This window comes from Argentina anserina, chromosome 4, assembly GCF_933775445.1.
Source record: "Argentina anserina chromosome 4, drPotAnse1.1, whole genome shotgun sequence".
Lineage (NCBI taxonomy): Eukaryota > Viridiplantae > Streptophyta > Magnoliopsida > Rosales > Rosaceae > Argentina > Argentina anserina.
Window position 1 is genome coordinate 5,720,870 of NC_065875.1, and position 18,833 is coordinate 5,739,702.

An 18,833-nucleotide genomic window follows, 5' to 3' on the forward strand; every position below is an offset into this window, starting at 1 on the left:
ATGGAGTAAAGAAGTGGAGTAATTGCAATTAAACTTCTGCCCATGCATTCATCATGAAAGTTTCAGTTTTCCTCTTTAATTTTCGTCAGTTTCAGCTTCTTGTAACTCTTGTCTTCAATTCCTCATCAATTGTTTGAGTTGGAAACCCACTCAATTGCCCCACTCTCTCTAACTGATCAAACTTTAAGTGAAAGACTAATTGGTGTGGCTGTTTCTGAGAAGAGAAGAGAAGAGAAGCAGCAGTGGTATGGTTTGATGGCTGCAGAGGAGATGAACGGAAGAGAAGGGAAAAGGTTTCTCTCCTCTTTTTGTTAAATAATTACCAATGAGTTGGCTGCACCACTTGGACTTAAAAGTTCAACTTAATAACCCAACTCCATCTTCAATCAGCCCATGATTATCTAATTTCATAACTCTTCTCGCAGCTGACCTTCCAGTGATTAAAATACCATAACTTCCTCTACGAAGCTCCAAATCACGAACCGTAAAATGCTCTGGAAAGCTAACATCCATATATTTCCAACGGTACAAGGCTCATTCACTAATTCCATCTTCACTGCTCCCAGTTATTCTTCAAAGGTGACTGTTCAGAATGGGCAGATTCTCACAAATGCTTTGTTTTTGCTCTTTTTCATTCTATGACTACACAAACACTAAATAATGTTAAAGACACAATAACGTGCTTAAGAACATGCACAAGCCCAAGAGTTAGAGCATCTAAATGTGTCAAATTATGAACACATCAATCATTACCAAGTTTAACAAAACACTTGGATTACAAACTGTAACAAAACGTAATTACACGAATGTAAGTTGTAGAGTAATTACTCTCACAAGTCCTCACCAAAATAGACTAAAATGGACAGAAACAAAACAACGCTCTGCTGTCACGCTGCGGAAAACCGTCCACCTCTATTGTCTCGCAGTACCTGCAGTACTACCCCCTGCACCAATAATGGTACACCAAAATTGTAAACACAAACCTGGTCAGTCAAAAAGTTGGTATGAGTAAACTAAAAGAAATACTCAAGGATAATGTAACATATTTATAAACTCATAAATATATATATATATATATATATATATATATTAACAACATTATCATCACAACACTAACAACATCAAACTCGCAACTAAAGCCACAACAAATGCCACATATCGCAACACAAGCATAATCACAACTCACAATCACATCGCAACATATGCAGAACATTCTGGGTTAATGCGACCCTCAAGTTGCACCCAGAAGATTGACAGAAATACTAGAGTTCTAGATGATCATCCCCACAACCGGCCAAGCAGTGGTTCTGACATATGCCTACGCCACTAAGGCCACCACAAAGACATAGCATTGAAATACATTTTGCAACTTGGGGCGCCACTAAGGCTAAATCATATGTATTCATTTTCTTTTGTCAAACGGGCCGCCACTACAACACACACAAAGTCTTTTGCCTCAAAAGGGCCGCCATAAAGACAACACCGCAACCCTTAAAGCCATACACAACAATTATACCGGAAGGTACATTTTCTTCCATTCCAGTAACAACATAACAACAATGTAACTCAATAATGCCGGAAGGTACATTTTCTTCCTTCCCAGCCACACAACATATAAGCACTTCGACTATACAAATATTTCATCTAAAATCCTCTAATTTACTGAGAGGTACATTTTATTCCCCCTCAATCTCATCCTCCACAATTTAATATGAACCAACTAAAAATACACAGTATATTTCACAAACATAATAGCTTTATATACTTAGTGATAAATATATGCATATCATATTACCATTTAGGTATATGTACATAAATCACCAAATACATACACATTTAGATTTAAACCTCACAACAAGTAAAAAGATACAAAATGTAAGTTCACACGTCTAGTTACCGCCAAGGGTAACTAGACCAAACGTGAGGTTTACTCACCTTCTACGCTCCCGTTTTGCAACTTACAACCTCAAGTGAGAATCACTCACTTGGTTCGCTCCTTTCATTACCTAAGTGACAAAACATCACTTAGTAAAAGGAACTAAAAGAAACTAAAAACAAACACAAACTACTAAGGACACCCCACAAGAGCTTGATGCTCTCACTCGCTCTCGACACCCTCAAATAACCAAAAACTCACAGCAACACTGTGGGACTGCACACAGCCCCTCACCACTCAAAACAACTTCCCAATACTATTCTCTTCACTTAAAACACAGCCCCTCAACTCCAAAACAACTGCTCTAACAAACACACAACCATTTCTACAACTCAAGCTACTAACTAACAACTTAAATCCAACTTCAAAGCTCCTAACCGAAACCAACCAACAAACAACTCACTTAACCAATCACAAAAATAGTCCTCCCTTAACACTACAAAACCAAAACCTCACTCACATACTTAATCTCTAAACCCACTGCACAACTAACAACTTCACAATCGTCCACAAACCTACAACCAACTCAAACTCCTCTAACCGCAATACAGCAGCCTTGCTGCCGGCCTCAAAAACACACACCCAAAACTACAAAACTTACACTCACCAACTAGCTTTAACAAACAACCCACTGTCCTTAACTTTCAAATACAAATTTGAGAGAAAAGAGGGTATGCTTACCAGCTAGAATCGTCAGAAAAGGCAAGGAGACTGCCGGAAAAGCTTTTGTAACCTCCTTGCCGAACTGTAGATGTGGTGCAACAAAGCCACTGAGCTCCTCACTGTAACTGGTGCAGCTATAAGGACCAGGTAGGAAAGACCCCCTAGTCCACCTCTGTCGACGGCACATCAGCTTGCAGTCCCTATGTCATTCACTGCCGGAACTGCTTGTGTAGTAGCTCCGAGCTCAGGTGCCGGAGCAGCTTGCTTCTTCAACCGGAAGGAAGGTGGAATCAGCACAGTTCAAGGTACCCGGTGGTGACAGGTTTGTTGGCTGAATGATGAGATTGGAGGTGGAGAGATTTTTTTTTTTCTGGAAATGAAGAAGAAAGGGGTCAGTTAGAGTTTGAAGAAAATAACTGATGGAGAAGAAGAAGAAGGTAAGAAGAAGAAATATGTGAATTCGGTGGAGGGAGAGGGAGAAGATAAGTGTGAGAAGATATTTTCAAATCCTCTCCTCATTTTACCCATCCGAACAACAAACTTCCGTAATTAATTTCTCGCTCCTCCAACTTCTGAAAATTACGTGCTGAATATCTACAAACTCGTTTTGACGAGCTCTACAACTTTCATGAAGGAAGTTTTCTGAAACGAGCGATGGATTAAAAATCGACTCTTGAGTTGAATGAATTAAATCGTAAAACGACTTTATGGTTCTCGAACCAAATTCTACTTCAAATTAAGGTTATTTAAAAAACGTAAAATCTGGATGTAACTATAATATCATTTCATTAATCTCCATTTACAAGAAATGAATAACGAAATTCGGGTTATTACAGTTTGCAACATATAGTAAATGCATATAGGAAAATTTTTAGAATTACCTACCAGGCTACACGTACCACGTATGCGATGCCTATATTTACTTCATATGCATGCTACACTTTTACAAGCGTATGTACAAATTGTTGTCGTGTGATAACTGGGTTCGATTATACGCATGCATTTACATGTATGCGTACCTGAATCAAATGCTACTAGCTTTGTTGTCAGTGTTTTATATTCGGTTCACAAAAGATTGCAGCTTATTCTGATCACAAAAATCAACTGCTTGATTCAAACGCTTCGCTAACTGCAAACACAGCCAGCCTCTTAAACTAACTTCATTAGAGGACGTACATATTATTACACGTACAGAGAATGACAAATTCAACAAGCTAGCTAGCTAGCTAGCTAGTTAGCTAGTCTGATGTTTTAGGCTCACTTATACAGGCACGGGTTCGATGAAGAGAGAATCTACAAAACCCTTGAGCAATGATTTAGGATGTGTGAACACATCTTCATGCTTGTATAGAAGTTCACTAGAACGTGCAAGATTCAGAATTATCAGCAGTAGAGGCCTGGGGATAGTAGCATTGGAGTGGAGATCGAGCCATTCTTGATTCAAGTCTTTCCATGAATCAGAGACTTTCTTCGTTAGCTCGATTTTCGCTTCTTCTTCTGTGACACCATATTGGTTCATGTAGCATTCCACAGATGAGGCATGGTGTTCTCTCTTTTGCTCAAACTATACGTACATTATTTGCACAGAGTTAGCTATACGGTATAGAACATTTTCTAGATTTTAGTACATTCTATGCAAGCACAAATTGAAAGTACCTTATGGCCAACCATGTCATTCTGGAGTCTGGCAATTACAGAAGCGGCATTCAAGATCTTGGGGTCATTAAACACCCAATCCATGGAGTCTTTTGTAACGAGAGCTCCCATTCCAAGAAAGGATGTGGTTGCCATCGTAAAGAAGGATGCATTGCCTTCTACTGAAATATATTCTTCCATTGTTGGAGTGTATTTCGCCTTTAACCATTTGGCTTCCTGGAAGTAAGCTCTAGTTTGATATTTGAACTGCCAAAGAGAGTACCAAACCGCTCAATTCGATCATTAGTCTGTTCACAACTACACATGTTCTGTGATCAAATGGCTGAAAGATAAAATCATCAGATAAAAAGTATTACTGCTTCTCTCGCATAATGGATGCAATCATGATATGAGTCTCCCTTTTCTGCATGCTTTTCTTCAAAGTCACCGTACACATTCAGCAGCGCCTCATAGCACACTTTCATATAATCTTGCAGAGGATCGATAGCAGCAATGTCCCATCTGTTCAATTTAGTAAAAATAAAAGACTGCCAAGTGATCTTCTGATCGATATAGCATATATATGTTAGACTTAATGAAATAGTTTCTTGATCAGATATAAGTTAAACCTCGCAATAGCTTCAGTAAAGAGCTCCAGTTCGTCATATGTTCCGTAGATATCATAAATGTCATCAACAGTTGTTGCCAGGCAAACGTATTTGCATAATATCATCCTAGCAAAGGCATATTCAGGTTCAAAATAGACTATTAAAGCCCAAAAGTAGGCCTCAACTACCCTGTCTCTTACGAAAGGTAGCTTGTTTACAAAGTCCAAGTCCTTCCACCACCTGAAGTGAATTACACAAAAGAAATTAGTACTGTGAGAACGTACTGATAGGTAACTGAGAATATATAGATGTTGACCTTGTAATTTCACTCAGTTCTTTCTGGTGCACTTTCTGCAGACGGTTAAAATCCAACTTTGCAAGAGTGAGCAGAGTTTCATTATGTGAATCATCTTCCTCATAGATGGACAAAAAATGCCTTGCTTCTATCTTTTGAAAGCCCTTCCAAAGTGGCTGATATAAGGCATTAGTTACTTGTTTCAATAACGGGGAGCTCAGTCGGTGCACTGCAGACTCGAGAAGAGACCCGGTGAAGCTTAGTGCCTCATCAAGAATGTCCTCTCCATGAACCCTAAGATGAGTGGCTTCGTACAAACTTAACAGTCCTACTACATCACTCTTCAGAGATTCCTTAAAAGTCCCATTACTTTCCTTGAACTTGTTAAACATGTCTGCATGTTACCAACAGATAATGCATTAGATAGCAGTATCATATGCAATTAATTAACATACGACCTGCAAATAGAAATCTGTCTGGCTAGTAAAAAGAGTGCCATTAGAAACTAATGAAAAGCAATGTATGTCAAATTTACCACAGGAAACGTTGTAGCCCTGCTGTCGGAGCAATCGAAAACAGAGAGCGGCAGTGTATAGATCAGCATCATTTTTCAGAACTTCACTACCGTAGTAACCATTGTAAATCTGTCTCAATATTTCACTGATCTCATGATCAAAAAGGTAAGACATGCCTAGACGCTGAATGTTTTCAATCATCTCCAAACTTTCTGAAGTCTTGTTAACTGGAGCCATTAGCATCCTTTTGACTTCTTCTGTAAGTTCTTGGATATGTTGCTCAAGTTTAGTGTCAACTTTCTACAGATCAACAAATTGAAGAAAAAGAATAAACAGTAATTAAGTATCATGGCATGCATAGAGTCACTATTGATTTATATTACTGAAAATTAACTAATAGATAGAATAAACTTATAAGCTTGCTTGCATAGCTAGTGAACTGTATTATAGATATGTATATGTATACACAGGAGATTACCATAGAACCTGCATATGAGAGAAAATGGTCACCCCAAATGCTTGGAGTATAATTAGCTGAACGTCGCTTAACATCAGAAACAGCATTTGGGCTTTGAGCTTGAGAAGTAATTAAAACTTGAAGAGGCATTTTGTTTTCCGGCCAGATAACAAATATGGAAACGGTACTTAATCTGGCGTGATCAACTTGAGGATCTGTGCTGCTAAATTTTCTGTATATAATGTACTAGCTCCTAGCTATTTATAGCTGAAAGATCGATCGAGCATCAGCTGTTAGGCAACTGGGATTTTTCTTAGGTACTCACATGTATCATGTATGTGATACTTAATTACATTAATAAAATTATTGTCACTGATAATTTTGCTCAATTTGGTTGTGAAATGGTAATATATATAGATATATATATATATATATAGATATATATATATATATATAGACTCTATCCAGAGTGAAACTTCACTCTGAAATTACAGAGTGAAGTTCCAATTTTGGCACACTTTTCGGTCAAATTTTTTCACCATAAGTGATTCACTATTTAGGTATGATATTCAAGATCATCTTTACAAAATTTCATCTAATTCGGACATCGTTAAGGTATTGAAATTAGATTAAATAAATGAATGAATTAAAACTGTTCAACGTGAACCGTTCATGTAAATCTCAATTTTGAAAGCTCAAACCATTGTCAAATTGGATGAAACTTTGTAGAGATGATATTAAATAGCAAAGCTAAATATTGAATCGCTTATGGTGAAATTTTTTGACCGAAACGCGTGCCAAAATTGGAACTTCACTCTATAATTTCAGAGTGAATCTTCACTCTGGATATATATATATATATATATATATATATATATATATATATATATATATATATATATATATATATATATATATATATATATATATATATATCCCGAACCATAAATGACCTTAGTGCACTAAGCTAGTTCGAACTCATCTCAATCGGATAAAAAAAAGAAAGCAAATTGGCACGCATGTCAAGAGGCTAATCAAAGATATTACGTAAGGATCTCGTGTGTATGTATATATTCTCTTTTTTTATTAATTAAATATATTCATTCTGACAATAATGTCGTTTTTTTCAATAATTTTCAGGCACAATTATCAAAATTTGCACAAACTTGACGAAAACTGCCAATTGCATGCGTTCTGTTAAATTTAACATTTCAATCCAAATGAGTGTGTAATATGGTAAATCCAAAGAGTGGTATATCTTTTCTTCCTGACCTAATTCATCAATGTTCTTATCTCCTAGAATAAGAACTTAAGCAATAAGCACAAAGTTATAGCATATCCTCTAAGGACTATGATTGATAACTTGCGCCCGAAGTCATGTCTTGTACAGAGGGAATTCACAAGTCTGATCCAGCCACACAGAAATTAAGCTTCAGAACTCGATGCATTAGCCGTCCTTGATGGTTAAGCTGCCGTTCTGAAGTTTAATAAACTGACAATTAGGCTGATGTTAGTTATGAAAATGACTAACCTCAGAAAGCGTTCAAGTTTATCAGTCTAGATAGAAGCAAGCACCTTGATGGCACTTTTCTGGAGTAAGACTATCAATACGTATCAGAGAGCTAACTACATTGCAAAAAGTAGGGACCATTCATCTTGGAAGAACATCTGAAAAGAAAAAATCATGGAAGGGTGGATCTGCAAGAAGGTAATAGTGAAAGTCATGATTAAACAGGTGATAGTAAAATATCGACATATAGCCATGTAGTATGCATCTGTTTTTACAGACATCGAGAAAAATGTCATCTCGTGAATGGGGGTACTGTTTGCTTACCCAAAACTCTTGGTGGCTTAGGGAACAAGAAGACCTCAGACATGAATCGAGCAATGCTAGCCAAGACAAGCTAGAGACTCTTCCAACACGACTCAGGTTTGTGGGCTTAAATCTACTCTGCCAAGTACTTAAAGAAGATGTCATTATATGATGTAAATTATATGCCTCCGACAAATTGCTCATCCACCTGGAGAGGTGTTTCACACGGTGCCAAACTTCTAAAGCAAGGTTTAATATGGGTAGAGGGAGATGGGAAAAAAATGAAATTCTGGACACACTTGCCTTCCTATTGGTACCCTCCTTCCACAGGCTCTTTCAGGTACTTCTATGGATATTAATGATACTATCAGCCAATATAAAACTCAGCAATGGTAATAAGTGATAACATATACCAGACAGAAGCAAATTCTGTTTTATCCTTACCTAGATGAAAGGCTTTCAAACAGGAGTAGCTGTAAACTCTCACAGAGCTCACAAGCTGCATCTTTGTGCGATCCTCCACCCCCACCGTGCTCTCCAATAGCCCAGCACATTTGTAATGCCAACTCTTCCTATGATAAGTTAACTGATTTAGCAATAAGTAAGATACATGTCCACATTAGAAAAAGGGAGAAAATCAATTGACCTTTTCAGGGCTATCACAATCTAGTCCACTAAGCTTCTGCAAGCCTGTCCATGTTATGCTTCTGCAAGGATTGAAACAAATTGGAATTCTATCAATGAAGAAAAGTAGACAAAAGAAACTTGAGAGTAAAGGACTCTATTCTTATTTTTGCCCCTTAAACCGTGTAAGGTCTGAACTAAGACCAAAAAGAAAAATTCATTTCTTATAAGCCTTGAGTACCAAAGCAATGGTTGTTAATAGTTGAAAGCAGCACATATATACTATAAAAATTGAAACATATTATTAACATAAACTTTTCAACACTACCTTCAAAAGCGCAGTAGAATCTGGGGAGCACCTGAATGGCGACAAGCATGAATTCTTAAAGCCTCTCATGGACCTACGACAAAATTTATATTTTCACAGAAACAAGAATAACCTTGGAAGCTCTCATATGATATAAATTTACGATGATGACCAAAGTGACTCATAACTGAATAAGGGACCAAGTATTTTATGATCAGCTTTTATAGCATTTAGCAAGAAAATATTGTGAAATATACGATACTGACAATATCAATATGTCAAAGTTCAGTGCAGACTTATATGAAGCCCCTCCTGGAGCAGAAAAAGACACACGAATACGGAACTGCACAATTTTGAGGAAGTATATATACCTGATTGTTCAGAAATAATGAAACAGCTCCGCGTCATCAAAGAACAATAATATCCTAAGGGATACACTAACTCTTCGAGCATAGACAGAGGATCCACATGATCAGAGGGATAATAAATCAGTGCCCCTCTTTGCAGATTAAAAAGTAATTTAGCTAGTTTTACTGTCTTAAGATGGCTGAAGGAGCAATGATTTACAAGTTGTGGACTGTAAAAGGCTGTGTGCAGGTTCCTTTTTCATACTTCTCTTATCTACCATACCTCGTGTCTCCAAAGCATTGTCCCAAGCACCAGATGCAGCATAGATGCTTCCAAGAACAACATAGTCAACCGATTTCTCGGGATCAATATCACGAAGATGCATTGCTGCCACTTTTCCAAGTGACTTATTGCCATAGGTGCTACATGCCCCAAGAATGGCTCCCCAAAGTGAAGCATTAGGCTTGATATTCATATCCTGTATCAAATTATGAGCATCTTCTAGCAAACCTGCACGTGCACAAAGATCTACCAAGCAGGAGAAATGCTTAGCTCGAGGTAAGATGTTATATTTGCTAAGCATAGTGTTGAAGCATTCCCAACCTTCATTTGTCAATCCAGTATGGCTACAAGCAAAGAGAAGAGACAAGAACGTAACATCATTAGGCTTCAATCCCTCAAGATCCATCCTTTTATACAATGCAATAGCCTTTTCTCCACGGCCATTCCTTCCATATCCAGAAATCAGCGACGTCCATGAGATGACATTCTTTTCCTCCATCTCCTCAAATGCATGGCTGGCATCTTCAATTTCTCCACACTTTGCATACATATCAACAAGAGCATTTCCCATGGCTACATCAAGACAAGGTTGGTGTTTCAACATAAGTGCATGGATTTGTCTTCCCAAGATCAATGAAGCAACATTTGCACAGATACTAAGCATGGAGCACAAAATGACACCATCCAGTCTCATGTTCATAACAGTTAGTTCTTTGAAGAGGTCTAGAACAGCAACGCTGTAGTTACCTTCTCTTGCATATCCAGTAATTAGTGCAGTGCAACATATAATGTCCTTTTTTATCATACTCCTGTATATTCTATGAGCAGACTCTGCCTTCCCACATTTTGCATACCCATTGATCAGCGATCCACTTAAACTCTCGTGTGATCCAAAACCCAGTTGCATTATCAATCCATGCATTTGACTAATCCTCACCAAACCACTGTCTCCGGCCAAGACTCTCAAAACACTCCCAAAGGTGAAGCAATCAGGAAGCATGCCTAAAGGTTACACAAACGCAAATCAATAATATCAAACAAACAGAAAGAAGAGCACAAAAACAAGACTACCAGATACTGAAAACCCAACCAAAAGCATAAACATTCACCTTCTCTCATCATTGATCGAAACATTCGCAACGAGTCCTCACTAAAACCCTGAACAGCATACCCTCCAATGATTGCATTCCAAGAAACCAAGTCCCTCTCCGACATTGCCTCGAAAACACTAGAAGCATCCTCCATCTTTCCACACTTGGCATGTAAATCAACTAATGCACTTGTCACAAACAAGTTCTCAGCAAACCTCCCTTTCAAAACACACCCCTGTATCTGCATCCCTACTCTCAAAGCCCTCAAACCAGTGCATGCCTTCAATGCACTACCATACCCAAACTGATTAGCCCTCAACCCCGCCCGACGCATTTCCAAAAATACCCCCAAAGCTTTCTCATATCTTCCACTCTGAGCATACCCAGAAAGCATAGAAGTCCAAGACACCACATTTCTCTCAGGCATTTTATCGAACACTTTGCCTGCACTAACCACATGCCCGAATGTGCAGTAAAAGTTGATCAATTTGGTGTTCAAATGCAAACTTGAAGCAAACCCATTTGTTATCACATGGGTGTGAACCAAAAGACCTGGCCTTTCTACCCGTTCATCGATGCAGAGTTGCAGAATCTTCATGTACAAGCCATAGTAATGGTCTGAGTGAGTTGAGTTGGACTGGACAAGTCCCAGGGCTTCTTGAAGGTGACTCCTTTTCCATAATGCTTGCATAGTGTGTGACATTATGTAATTGGGTTTGTGTCACAATGGCTTTTAAGGGTTTTCGATGCTATATTTGAGTCTGACCATCTCACTTTTGGGGTTTTGTCTCCTGTCATGTGTCGTCTATTATATCTAGTCATGGTGCAAGTACCCAAAAGGCAAGGCTCCTAAAATAATGAAAATATGAAGGGCTTCACGGTTTGGCCTCTGAACACAGCTCTGATTCATCTACACAGATATTAGTGGCAACTGGCAAGACTCGATGCATTTGACGCCATTCCGAGTCACTTTGACTCCGATATCAGTTGTGTTCCATTCACTTTAAAAATTGAAGATGACCATTCTATGTCTAGATAGACCCAAACATGCTACGTTGTTTACACTTTCCTAATATTGTCACTCGGGAATTCATTAATCAAAGAACAAATCATGAAAACGAATACAGACCCCTCATGATATCTACCATTCACAAAAACAATTTCTTATTTCCTTGTTAATCGTGAAAACATCAAATTGAGTACTACTTACATCAAGGTATATGTGTATACAGCAAGTAATGAATAGGGATTAGAGAAGGTACTTTACAAGTTAAGGTACCAAGGCGCTTTACAAAGATAATGTACAGCACAGTATTATTTTGTAAATTAGGACTACCAAAACATACTAAAATTTCAATATGTTGCAAAATTTAGGCAACATTCACCTTGGAAGAATGTCTGAAAAGAAAAAATCATGGAAGGGTGGACCTGCAAGAAGGTAAAAGTGAAATTTGTGATGAACAGAACAGGTGATTGGCGAATATCTTGTAGCTGACTTGATGGTGAATAAAACTAGTACCACATGCTAGCTAGGATTCTTTATTTATTTCAGCATATAGTAAGGGGTGTATTTGTTTTCAGTTAGGTTGCAAAACCTATTAATCAGAAAAAGAACAAAGAAAAGGTGACATAGCATGTAGGATGGTTCCACTAATGAAATTAAGTAAATTGAAAAAGTTTTGATAAAAGATCCAGACCTTCTTGTTCACCAAGGATATAGAATGGAACATGTGCAATCATCTTTGTGGCGCCGTCGCTCCACTTGACAGTACCAGGCTTCTGCATTTGTCCATGTGATGGTCGTGAAGGCCCCAAAACAGACGAGGAAATTGCGGGTTCATTTATTAAACCCAAAAAATCAGAAGCTCGTCTCCAGACCCTCACATCTGATATCCGAGACCTAACTACCTGACGATACACAATTATGCATTGACTGTTGGTTAATGACAGATAATGTCAGCGGCATTTTCACTTGAAAAAGAAATTTCAACCCCCTCTTTAAACACACTAAAATTTGTATCTTTGTAGCAGAAAATATAGAGGCATTATTCAGGTAGGGAAAAGTTAGAGCTTGTGGTCAAAACTATGAATCAACCTTGCTCAAGGAAAAACGTGCCCTGGGCAACAATTCACGGTGATTGGTCGCCAGTTTTGCAATGGCCGTAATAACAAAACATAGAAGCCTTGATTGTGATGACTTTCTTGAAGTTTGATCATCTGAGTTTAAGGCAGAATCTTGCCGCAGGCCTACACGACTTCAAAGAGAACACGTGAAAAAAAAATCAGCCAATACACAACTCAGCAATAAAATAACATATACTAGACAGAAGCAATGTTGTTTTATCCTTACCTAGATGAAAGGCTTTCATACAAGAGCAGCTCTAAACTCTCAAAAAGCTCACGAGCTGCATCTTTGTGAGATGCACCACCCCCACCATGCTCTCCAATAGCCCAACACAATTGTAGTGCCAACTCTTCCTATGATAAGGCGACCGATTTAGTAAAAACGAAGATATGTGTCCACATTAGAGAACAGGGAGATTATTGACTGACCTTTTCAGGGCTATCATAAGCTTGCCCACTATAAGCTTCTGCAAGCCTGTCCATTATAGGCTTCTGCAAGGATTCAAATAAAATTGGAACTCCATCAATGAAGAACAATAGACAAGAGACACTTGAGAGTGACTATTACTTTTTTTGCCCTTTAACCATGCAAGGTCTGAACTAAGAGCCAAAAGAAAAGGGTATTTCTTACAAGCCTTGAGAACCATACCAATGGTTGTTAATGGTTGAAAGCAACACATATATACTAAGACAACTGGAACATATTAACAAAATAAACTTTCAACACTACCTTCAAAAGCGCAATGAAATGTGGGGAACGCTGGAAGGCAGCAAGCATGAATTCTAAAAGCCTCTTACGAGCCTACAACAAAATTCATAATTTCACAGCAATAAGAATCTCTGAATTGTGGAAGCTCTCAAATGATATAGATATATGATGATGATCCAAAATGACAAATAACTGAAGAGACCAAGACTTCTTGTGACCATTTAGCATTTAACGAGAAGACACTGTGAAATATTGGTATAAAATGAAGTACAATATACCAAATTCTGATTACTTTTACAATTGGATCATCATTCTCATCATCTTCCAGATTTGAAAGACATAAGTTTTTTGCACTCAAGACAAGAACAGATACTGGGTCCTATTTGAACATATATATATGAAATCAGAAGTATTACCACAAAAACAAACTCGCAGAAGAACACATAAAACAAATATTTAAAATACACACCTCATAAGAATAAACTTTGTCAGGGAAAATTGTACCATTCCTAGACATGAGTAGGGGAATCAATGCGCAGATCAAAGCTGGCATGAGAAAGAGAATTAAATATCAGGATACGATATAAATTAAGTAAACAATGAATTAAAAGCAGACTCGGAACTATATACTTCTAATTTCTTTTCCTTTTTCGGTCTGCGAGCTAGATTAACTTACAATTATTGACATCACGCAATGCTATAGCAAAGTACAGATCAAGAAGCCTCGGTCCCATCTTAAGTATATATTTCAGCCTATCAGATAGAGGGTTATTCATTGCAGCCTGTAAAGCTGCAACTATCCCAGGAGAGGTCAAGTGGCGCTCCTGAAATATAACAAATGCAATTTAGCATTTTTTAGAATATTTATGTATAAAATAACAATCCCATCACTGAGAAAAGCATTTGTATCTTTATTTGGATATTTCTGGCTGCTTCAAATGATGGGGACTCCCCTTTTCAACATAGTTCACAGTTTCACTCCACATTAAAAGTTGCATATAAATCCCCCAGCAAAAGTGTTAAAGATGTTCAGAACTTGACTGAGTTCCATTACAACCCATGATCTTATGAGACCATCTTTTATTTAAATTATGTTGAAATCATAAAATTAGTGTAAAAGATCATGTCCGAACTTTCATTAATTCCTTGTCAATACAAGGCAAGCAGATACAAATAGAGGCAATGCACTTTTGCTATCAAAGAGAGAAGAAAAACATATCTTACAGCAATGCCATCATTTTCATCCTTTAAAAGGTCGAGGAACAGAGGGTCAGCAACATCTATCGCATTGGTGTCCTCTGATTCAGAGTCTCCCCCTCCATCTGCAATTGTTGAACCAGTATAAGCTTCATCCATAAGCGCCAGCAGCATCTGCATCCGATAGGGGCAGGTTTTGTTAATTGCATCATTAATATGGGTGTGGAAAATCTCATGTAAGTTTATTGGTCACTAACCTCAGGAGCTGAACTCTTCTGCATTGAAGCTATACTATTTCCAACTAATGATCCTGAGCTCCTTTCTACTTTTTCCAATGCCACTACCAAAACTACCATAGTCGAAACAAAAAATCATGTCTGAAGTTTCTTAGAAAACTCAAGAAAACTAATCTATCAAATTACACCAACCCAAGACCAAAACAACAGGACATGCTGATTCGTTAGAGCTTTATCTTTTAATAAAAGGGAAGATAGAACCAAAAATTAAAAAGAAAAGTAAATCAATCAAATAACTGTGATCGAAAAGATATTTATACTAACTAAAGCACCTGTTTTTCATTATAACTAACAGCACTTGAAAAATCATAAGTTATTATTAAAGAATCAGAGTTGACAACTTTGTTGATGTATCTTAAATTTGATTGCCAAGATTTCTTTCATGGCCAGTATTTTGATCCCCTGCTAATAAAAAAAAGAACAGGATAAATGAACCAACTAAATCCACAAATTAGGGAGAAAGCCAACAAAGAATATATGCATTCATGATTCAAGCTGAGTGGAAGCTGTGCTAGGTAGAAAGTCAATATATGATGCACCTTCAAAGAATAACAGGAACCACCAAAGGATAAATGTGTAAGCAGAAAAATTAAACTCACTTGGCAAGTCCACTAAAGATGGAAATAATGGAAGAAATGACCCTGGAGACATCATTCCTGGAAACACCTTCAAAAAAGATTTTTCTAATCTGCAAGGCAAATCCCATATTTAAGAATTATTGGTTTCTCTTTCTCTGGATTTTTACATAGATAAATCATCTGTAAGCACAATTACTCCGCTGATTTCGTATTCACTAAACCATACAACAACTAGAAAGTATATTTGCAAAACATGCGTTTATGCATATGTCTGAGTCTATGTGCCATCAGATGACATCTTGGATCATATCAGGAGATGTGACACAACATTATCCCAGAAAATAAATTAACACACACACACACACTTACTATAACTATAACTACATGTGTGTGTGTGGATGTGGGTGTGGGTGTGGGTGTGTCTACATTCTAGAGAGAACTGTGAAGGAAATCTCTCTTGTAGATGTCCTCTTCAGAACAAGCTGTATGCAATTGTGAGTGTAAAACATAATATATCTTTCAGCACTAAATCAAATTACATATACAGACGAACTCACCGTTCCCCATTCCATGCAATCAACTTAAGCATCAAGGGAAAGAACTGCATTTCACAAGATTAATGTTAGATACATAACATCACAAAGCTATTTAACAATTTTCAATCCGGTACTTGCTGATACTTAAAGAATCAACGTCAACAGATCATAAAATACAAAACAGAGTTATTCTCGAAAAGTAAGCACAAATTAGAACAAGGAAAAAATATAAATGGAAAAGCACATGCAAGTGAAATATTTGACTACAGTGGCTTTGATGCTGTTTCAGTATATTTGAATTTCGAGAAGACTTACAATGATGAAGTTAATGAAAAGCTGCAAATATAAGGAACTATGCAGACCCTGAAGCAAGACATGTACCAATACATACAAGTCATGTTTATCAAATTTTACGACGGAAATTATGACAATGGTGATACAGTTTGTGTCATATACTCTCAAGCAATTGTGCATATATACACTTCAACTGATGGTTAATATATGTATGACTTGCCAGTAGCTGAAAAACGACTATGCAAATGGTATTTTTCATCCACCAGCTTTGTGTGGTCTCAGGAGATTGACTTCTTCATGCCTATATCGTAAGTTATCTCATCGGTTACATATGATACATATGTACTACTTTCTCGTACCCAAATGGCTAGAAATCATACCTGAGGCAGTAAGGTAGGGAAAGAAGTTGAGAGCTTTTTCTTGTTCACATTCAGAAAGTCAAGGGTCGCTTCTGCAACTACTGGATCTGCAAACTCACTGCAAACAAATTAGAAAATTTGAATGCCTGATGATCAACACGTCTATATTCAGATATTATACAGAAGAAATGGTAATTACATAAGCAACACAAAAACATCTCAACACAAAGTTCCAAGCTTTACAGATAATATTTCAATTAGGAATTTATTTAAATATGTAAACATATAACTTTATCATCCAATCAACAAAAGAATATAGAATGTAATTTGCAGGTCATTATGCTTGTTTGTTGACTTCCTCCTCTGGTGCCTGATTTAGCACTGCATAGACCCACACCATCTATCAACGGATATTTTTCGGGTCTGACATGATTTCTTGGATGACTATGAAGTTAAAAGGAACTATCCATTGTTTATAGCATTGAGACATGCAGAGAAGATGTTGATTTAGGTGGATGATGCACGTTAGCCTTCACTACCTCCATTATCAATTGACCCTAGTATTGGAGTAGCATATAAGGGACTGATATATGATGTTAACAAAGTTTTGAACCAGAAATTTAGTACATAAGAATGCTACTCATTCATTTTATGTTACATAATATCTAGTTAGCAGAACAGTGGGTTATAGAACTTATTTTCCTCTTCTGGAAGAAACTAACTGGTTAGGGATATATGGGCAACACAACCTTTTTTTATCTGATAAGACTGTATGTAAACTAATTACCAGGCACATGTCGTAAAAACTAAAAGAACAACATAATTTGCATCGAATATCATATCTGAAATGGAGAACATAATATTACCGGCTCAAGCAGGAACGGAAAAATGTCCTGAGACTGGGATCAGCATCGTGCAGAACCAAGTCTCCAAAATCAAGGCAAAATTGAAGAATGGCCTGGCAGAAAAATCAGAGGAAAATGTTTACTTTGCACACTACATTACACCCAATCCACACCGAAAAAAGAGGTCCACTATTTTATGGCTTACAAACATGCAAGTCCAAGAGACAAGCAACACATTTCCCATCCTACAAGGAAAAGTACAGGCCTATCATAACTCACTAAAAATCACACTATGGTTTCCCTTATTGCTAAATCACACAAAGCGCTATCGCGTCGGAAAATCAAATCAATATGAAACCTTAGGCATCACATACATAATCTGTTTAGTCTAATAACTCCACAAACACAACTAGATCAAGAGCACCCACATTTACTATTTACCGCAGCAGTAACAACAAGAACACAGTAAAAGGTAAAAGAGAGACACGAACCAGCAATAAGAGGCCATTAGAGGTGGCGCGAGATTCAGAGAGCGAAGCGACGGAGCGTTGAAAGAGCTTGTTAATCTGAGGATAAACCCTAGCCACCAGATCCTCTGAGTTCTCAGCTTTACACAACTCATATAGCTTCTTCACCTATTCCAATTCGCCAAAACACATCACAATTTCAATATCCAAATCACTCCTAACTATTACCGAGCTCACTACGGGGAGATGGAAGAAACGATGAAGAAGAGGACTCACGGACTGAAGAAGAGCGGGATCAGAAGCGGGATTGCCGGCGGCGTTGGAGTCCCTGGCGCTGTTTGATAGAGTTCTCAGGTAGAAATCCCAGTCGCGATTTTCTCCGTCGGCCATTTTGGCCTGGAATTCGAGAATCCAAAGAGTCGTTCTGGCTTCGCCGGAGCTAATCCAACTGGCTTTTCTCTTATACCATTAAAATGGGCAGTAACGATTTAGACGACATGTCGTTATTTTCTATAGTTGACGACAGATCACCAAGTCTTATAAACGACAGATCGGTGTATTTACTTAACGAAATATAATAATCTAATTCATAATTGTACACCAAGTTGAATAACATACACAGTTTTCGTACATATATGTCGTTATCAGGTTGCTCGTTAATTAGTTCATGGGGCAGCTTCTGGATCCAGTGATACGAGTTTGGTGGAGTTCTAGAAGAAGATCTGGTTTGCAGCAGTTCCCGGTAAGATAAAAGTTCATTTCTAGAAAGTTTGTTCTTCTATATTACTTACTATTGATGCGTTGCGTACCAAGAGAGTGTGTATACATAATGGTTGCTATTTCTATAGTGATGT

The 18,833-nt window shown here is 37.6% G+C and overlaps 3 protein-coding genes across 10 annotated transcripts; all 3 read right to left on the reverse strand.

The window, feature by feature from the left end:
- Positions 1 to 3,713: 3,713 nt before the first annotated feature.
- LOC126791189 ((-)-germacrene D synthase-like) lies at positions 3,714 to 6,264 on the reverse strand. The gene is made up of 7 exons (XM_050517602.1): positions 6,131 to 6,264; positions 5,673 to 5,952; positions 5,159 to 5,531; positions 4,864 to 5,082; positions 4,612 to 4,756; positions 4,256 to 4,501; positions 3,714 to 4,163 (listed from the first exon to the last, which is right to left on the reverse strand). Exons 1-7 carry the CDS (start codon positions 6,257 to 6,259, stop codon positions 3,861 to 3,863), a joined length of 1,695 nt encoding a protein of 564 aa, XP_050373559.1. The 5' UTR covers positions 6,260 to 6,264; the 3' UTR covers positions 3,714 to 3,860.
- Positions 6,265 to 7,174: 910 nt separating this feature from the next.
- LOC126790619 (pentatricopeptide repeat-containing protein At3g20730) lies at positions 7,175 to 11,416 on the reverse strand. 8 transcript variants are annotated; one of them, XM_050516937.1, is made up of 8 exons: positions 10,593 to 11,416; positions 9,484 to 10,485; positions 8,875 to 8,947; positions 8,569 to 8,629; positions 8,367 to 8,421; positions 7,944 to 8,268; positions 7,685 to 7,807; positions 7,175 to 7,601 (listed from the first exon to the last, which is right to left on the reverse strand). In XM_050516937.1, the coding sequence occupies exons 1-3, from the start codon at positions 11,275 to 11,277 to the stop codon at positions 8,940 to 8,942; spliced, it is 1,695 nt and encodes a 564-aa protein (XP_050372894.1). In that variant the 5' UTR covers positions 11,278 to 11,416; the 3' UTR covers positions 7,175 to 7,601; positions 7,685 to 7,807; positions 7,944 to 8,268; positions 8,367 to 8,421; positions 8,569 to 8,629; positions 8,875 to 8,939. The 8 variants fall into 8 exon arrangements, with proteins under 8 accessions (XP_050372894.1, XP_050372895.1, XP_050372890.1 ...); XM_050516938.1 differs by having other exon boundaries at positions 8,875 to 10,056; positions 10,231 to 10,485; positions 10,593 to 11,414; XM_050516933.1 differs by having other exon boundaries at positions 9,225 to 10,485; positions 10,593 to 11,414.
- Positions 11,417 to 11,732: 316 nt separating this feature from the next.
- On the reverse strand, positions 11,733 to 18,423 carry LOC126790620 (uncharacterized). Its single transcript, XM_050516940.1, has 16 exons — positions 18,256 to 18,423; positions 18,004 to 18,147; positions 17,534 to 17,625; positions 16,689 to 16,785; positions 16,036 to 16,079; positions 15,500 to 15,588; positions 14,862 to 14,953; positions 14,632 to 14,778; positions 14,084 to 14,231; positions 13,877 to 13,953; positions 13,429 to 13,500; positions 13,128 to 13,190; positions 12,925 to 13,052; positions 12,670 to 12,829; positions 12,272 to 12,482; positions 11,733 to 12,002 (listed from the first exon to the last, which is right to left on the reverse strand). Exons 1-16 carry the CDS (start codon positions 18,367 to 18,369, stop codon positions 11,956 to 11,958), a joined length of 1,725 nt encoding a protein of 574 aa, XP_050372897.1. The 5' UTR covers positions 18,370 to 18,423; the 3' UTR covers positions 11,733 to 11,955.
- Between the last annotated feature and the right edge of the window lie 410 nt (positions 18,424 to 18,833).

Coding starts and splice junctions, on each gene's coding strand:
- LOC126791189 (XM_050517602.1), bottom strand. CDS start 6,259: ATGCCTCTTCAAGTTTTAATTACTTCTCAAGCTCAAAGCCCAAATGCT. Junction 5,953..6,130: donor TCTCATATGCAGGTTCTATG/GTAATCTCCTGT, acceptor GTTGATCTGTAG/AAAGTTGACACTAAACTTGA. Junction 5,083..5,158: donor GAACTGAGTGAAATTACAAG/GTCAACATCTAT, acceptor AATTCACTTCAG/GTGGTGGAAGGACTTGGACT.
- LOC126790619 (XM_050516933.1), bottom strand. CDS start 11,277: ATGTCACACACTATGCAAGCATTATGGAAAAGGAGTCACCTTCAAGAA. Junction 10,486..10,592: donor TCGATCAATGATGAGAGAAG/GTGAATGTTTAT, acceptor TGTAACCTTTAG/GCATGCTTCCTGATTGCTTC.
- LOC126790620 (XM_050516940.1), bottom strand. CDS start 18,369: ATGGCCGACGGAGAAAATCGCGACTGGGATTTCTACCTGAGAACTCTA. Junction 18,148..18,255: donor ATCCCGCTCTTCTTCAGTCC/GTGAGTCCTCTT, acceptor GAATTGGAATAG/GTGAAGAAGCTATATGAGTT. Junction 16,080..16,688: donor TCCCTACCTTACTGCCTCAG/GTATGATTTCTA, acceptor TGTGAAATGCAG/TTCTTTCCCTTGATGCTTAA.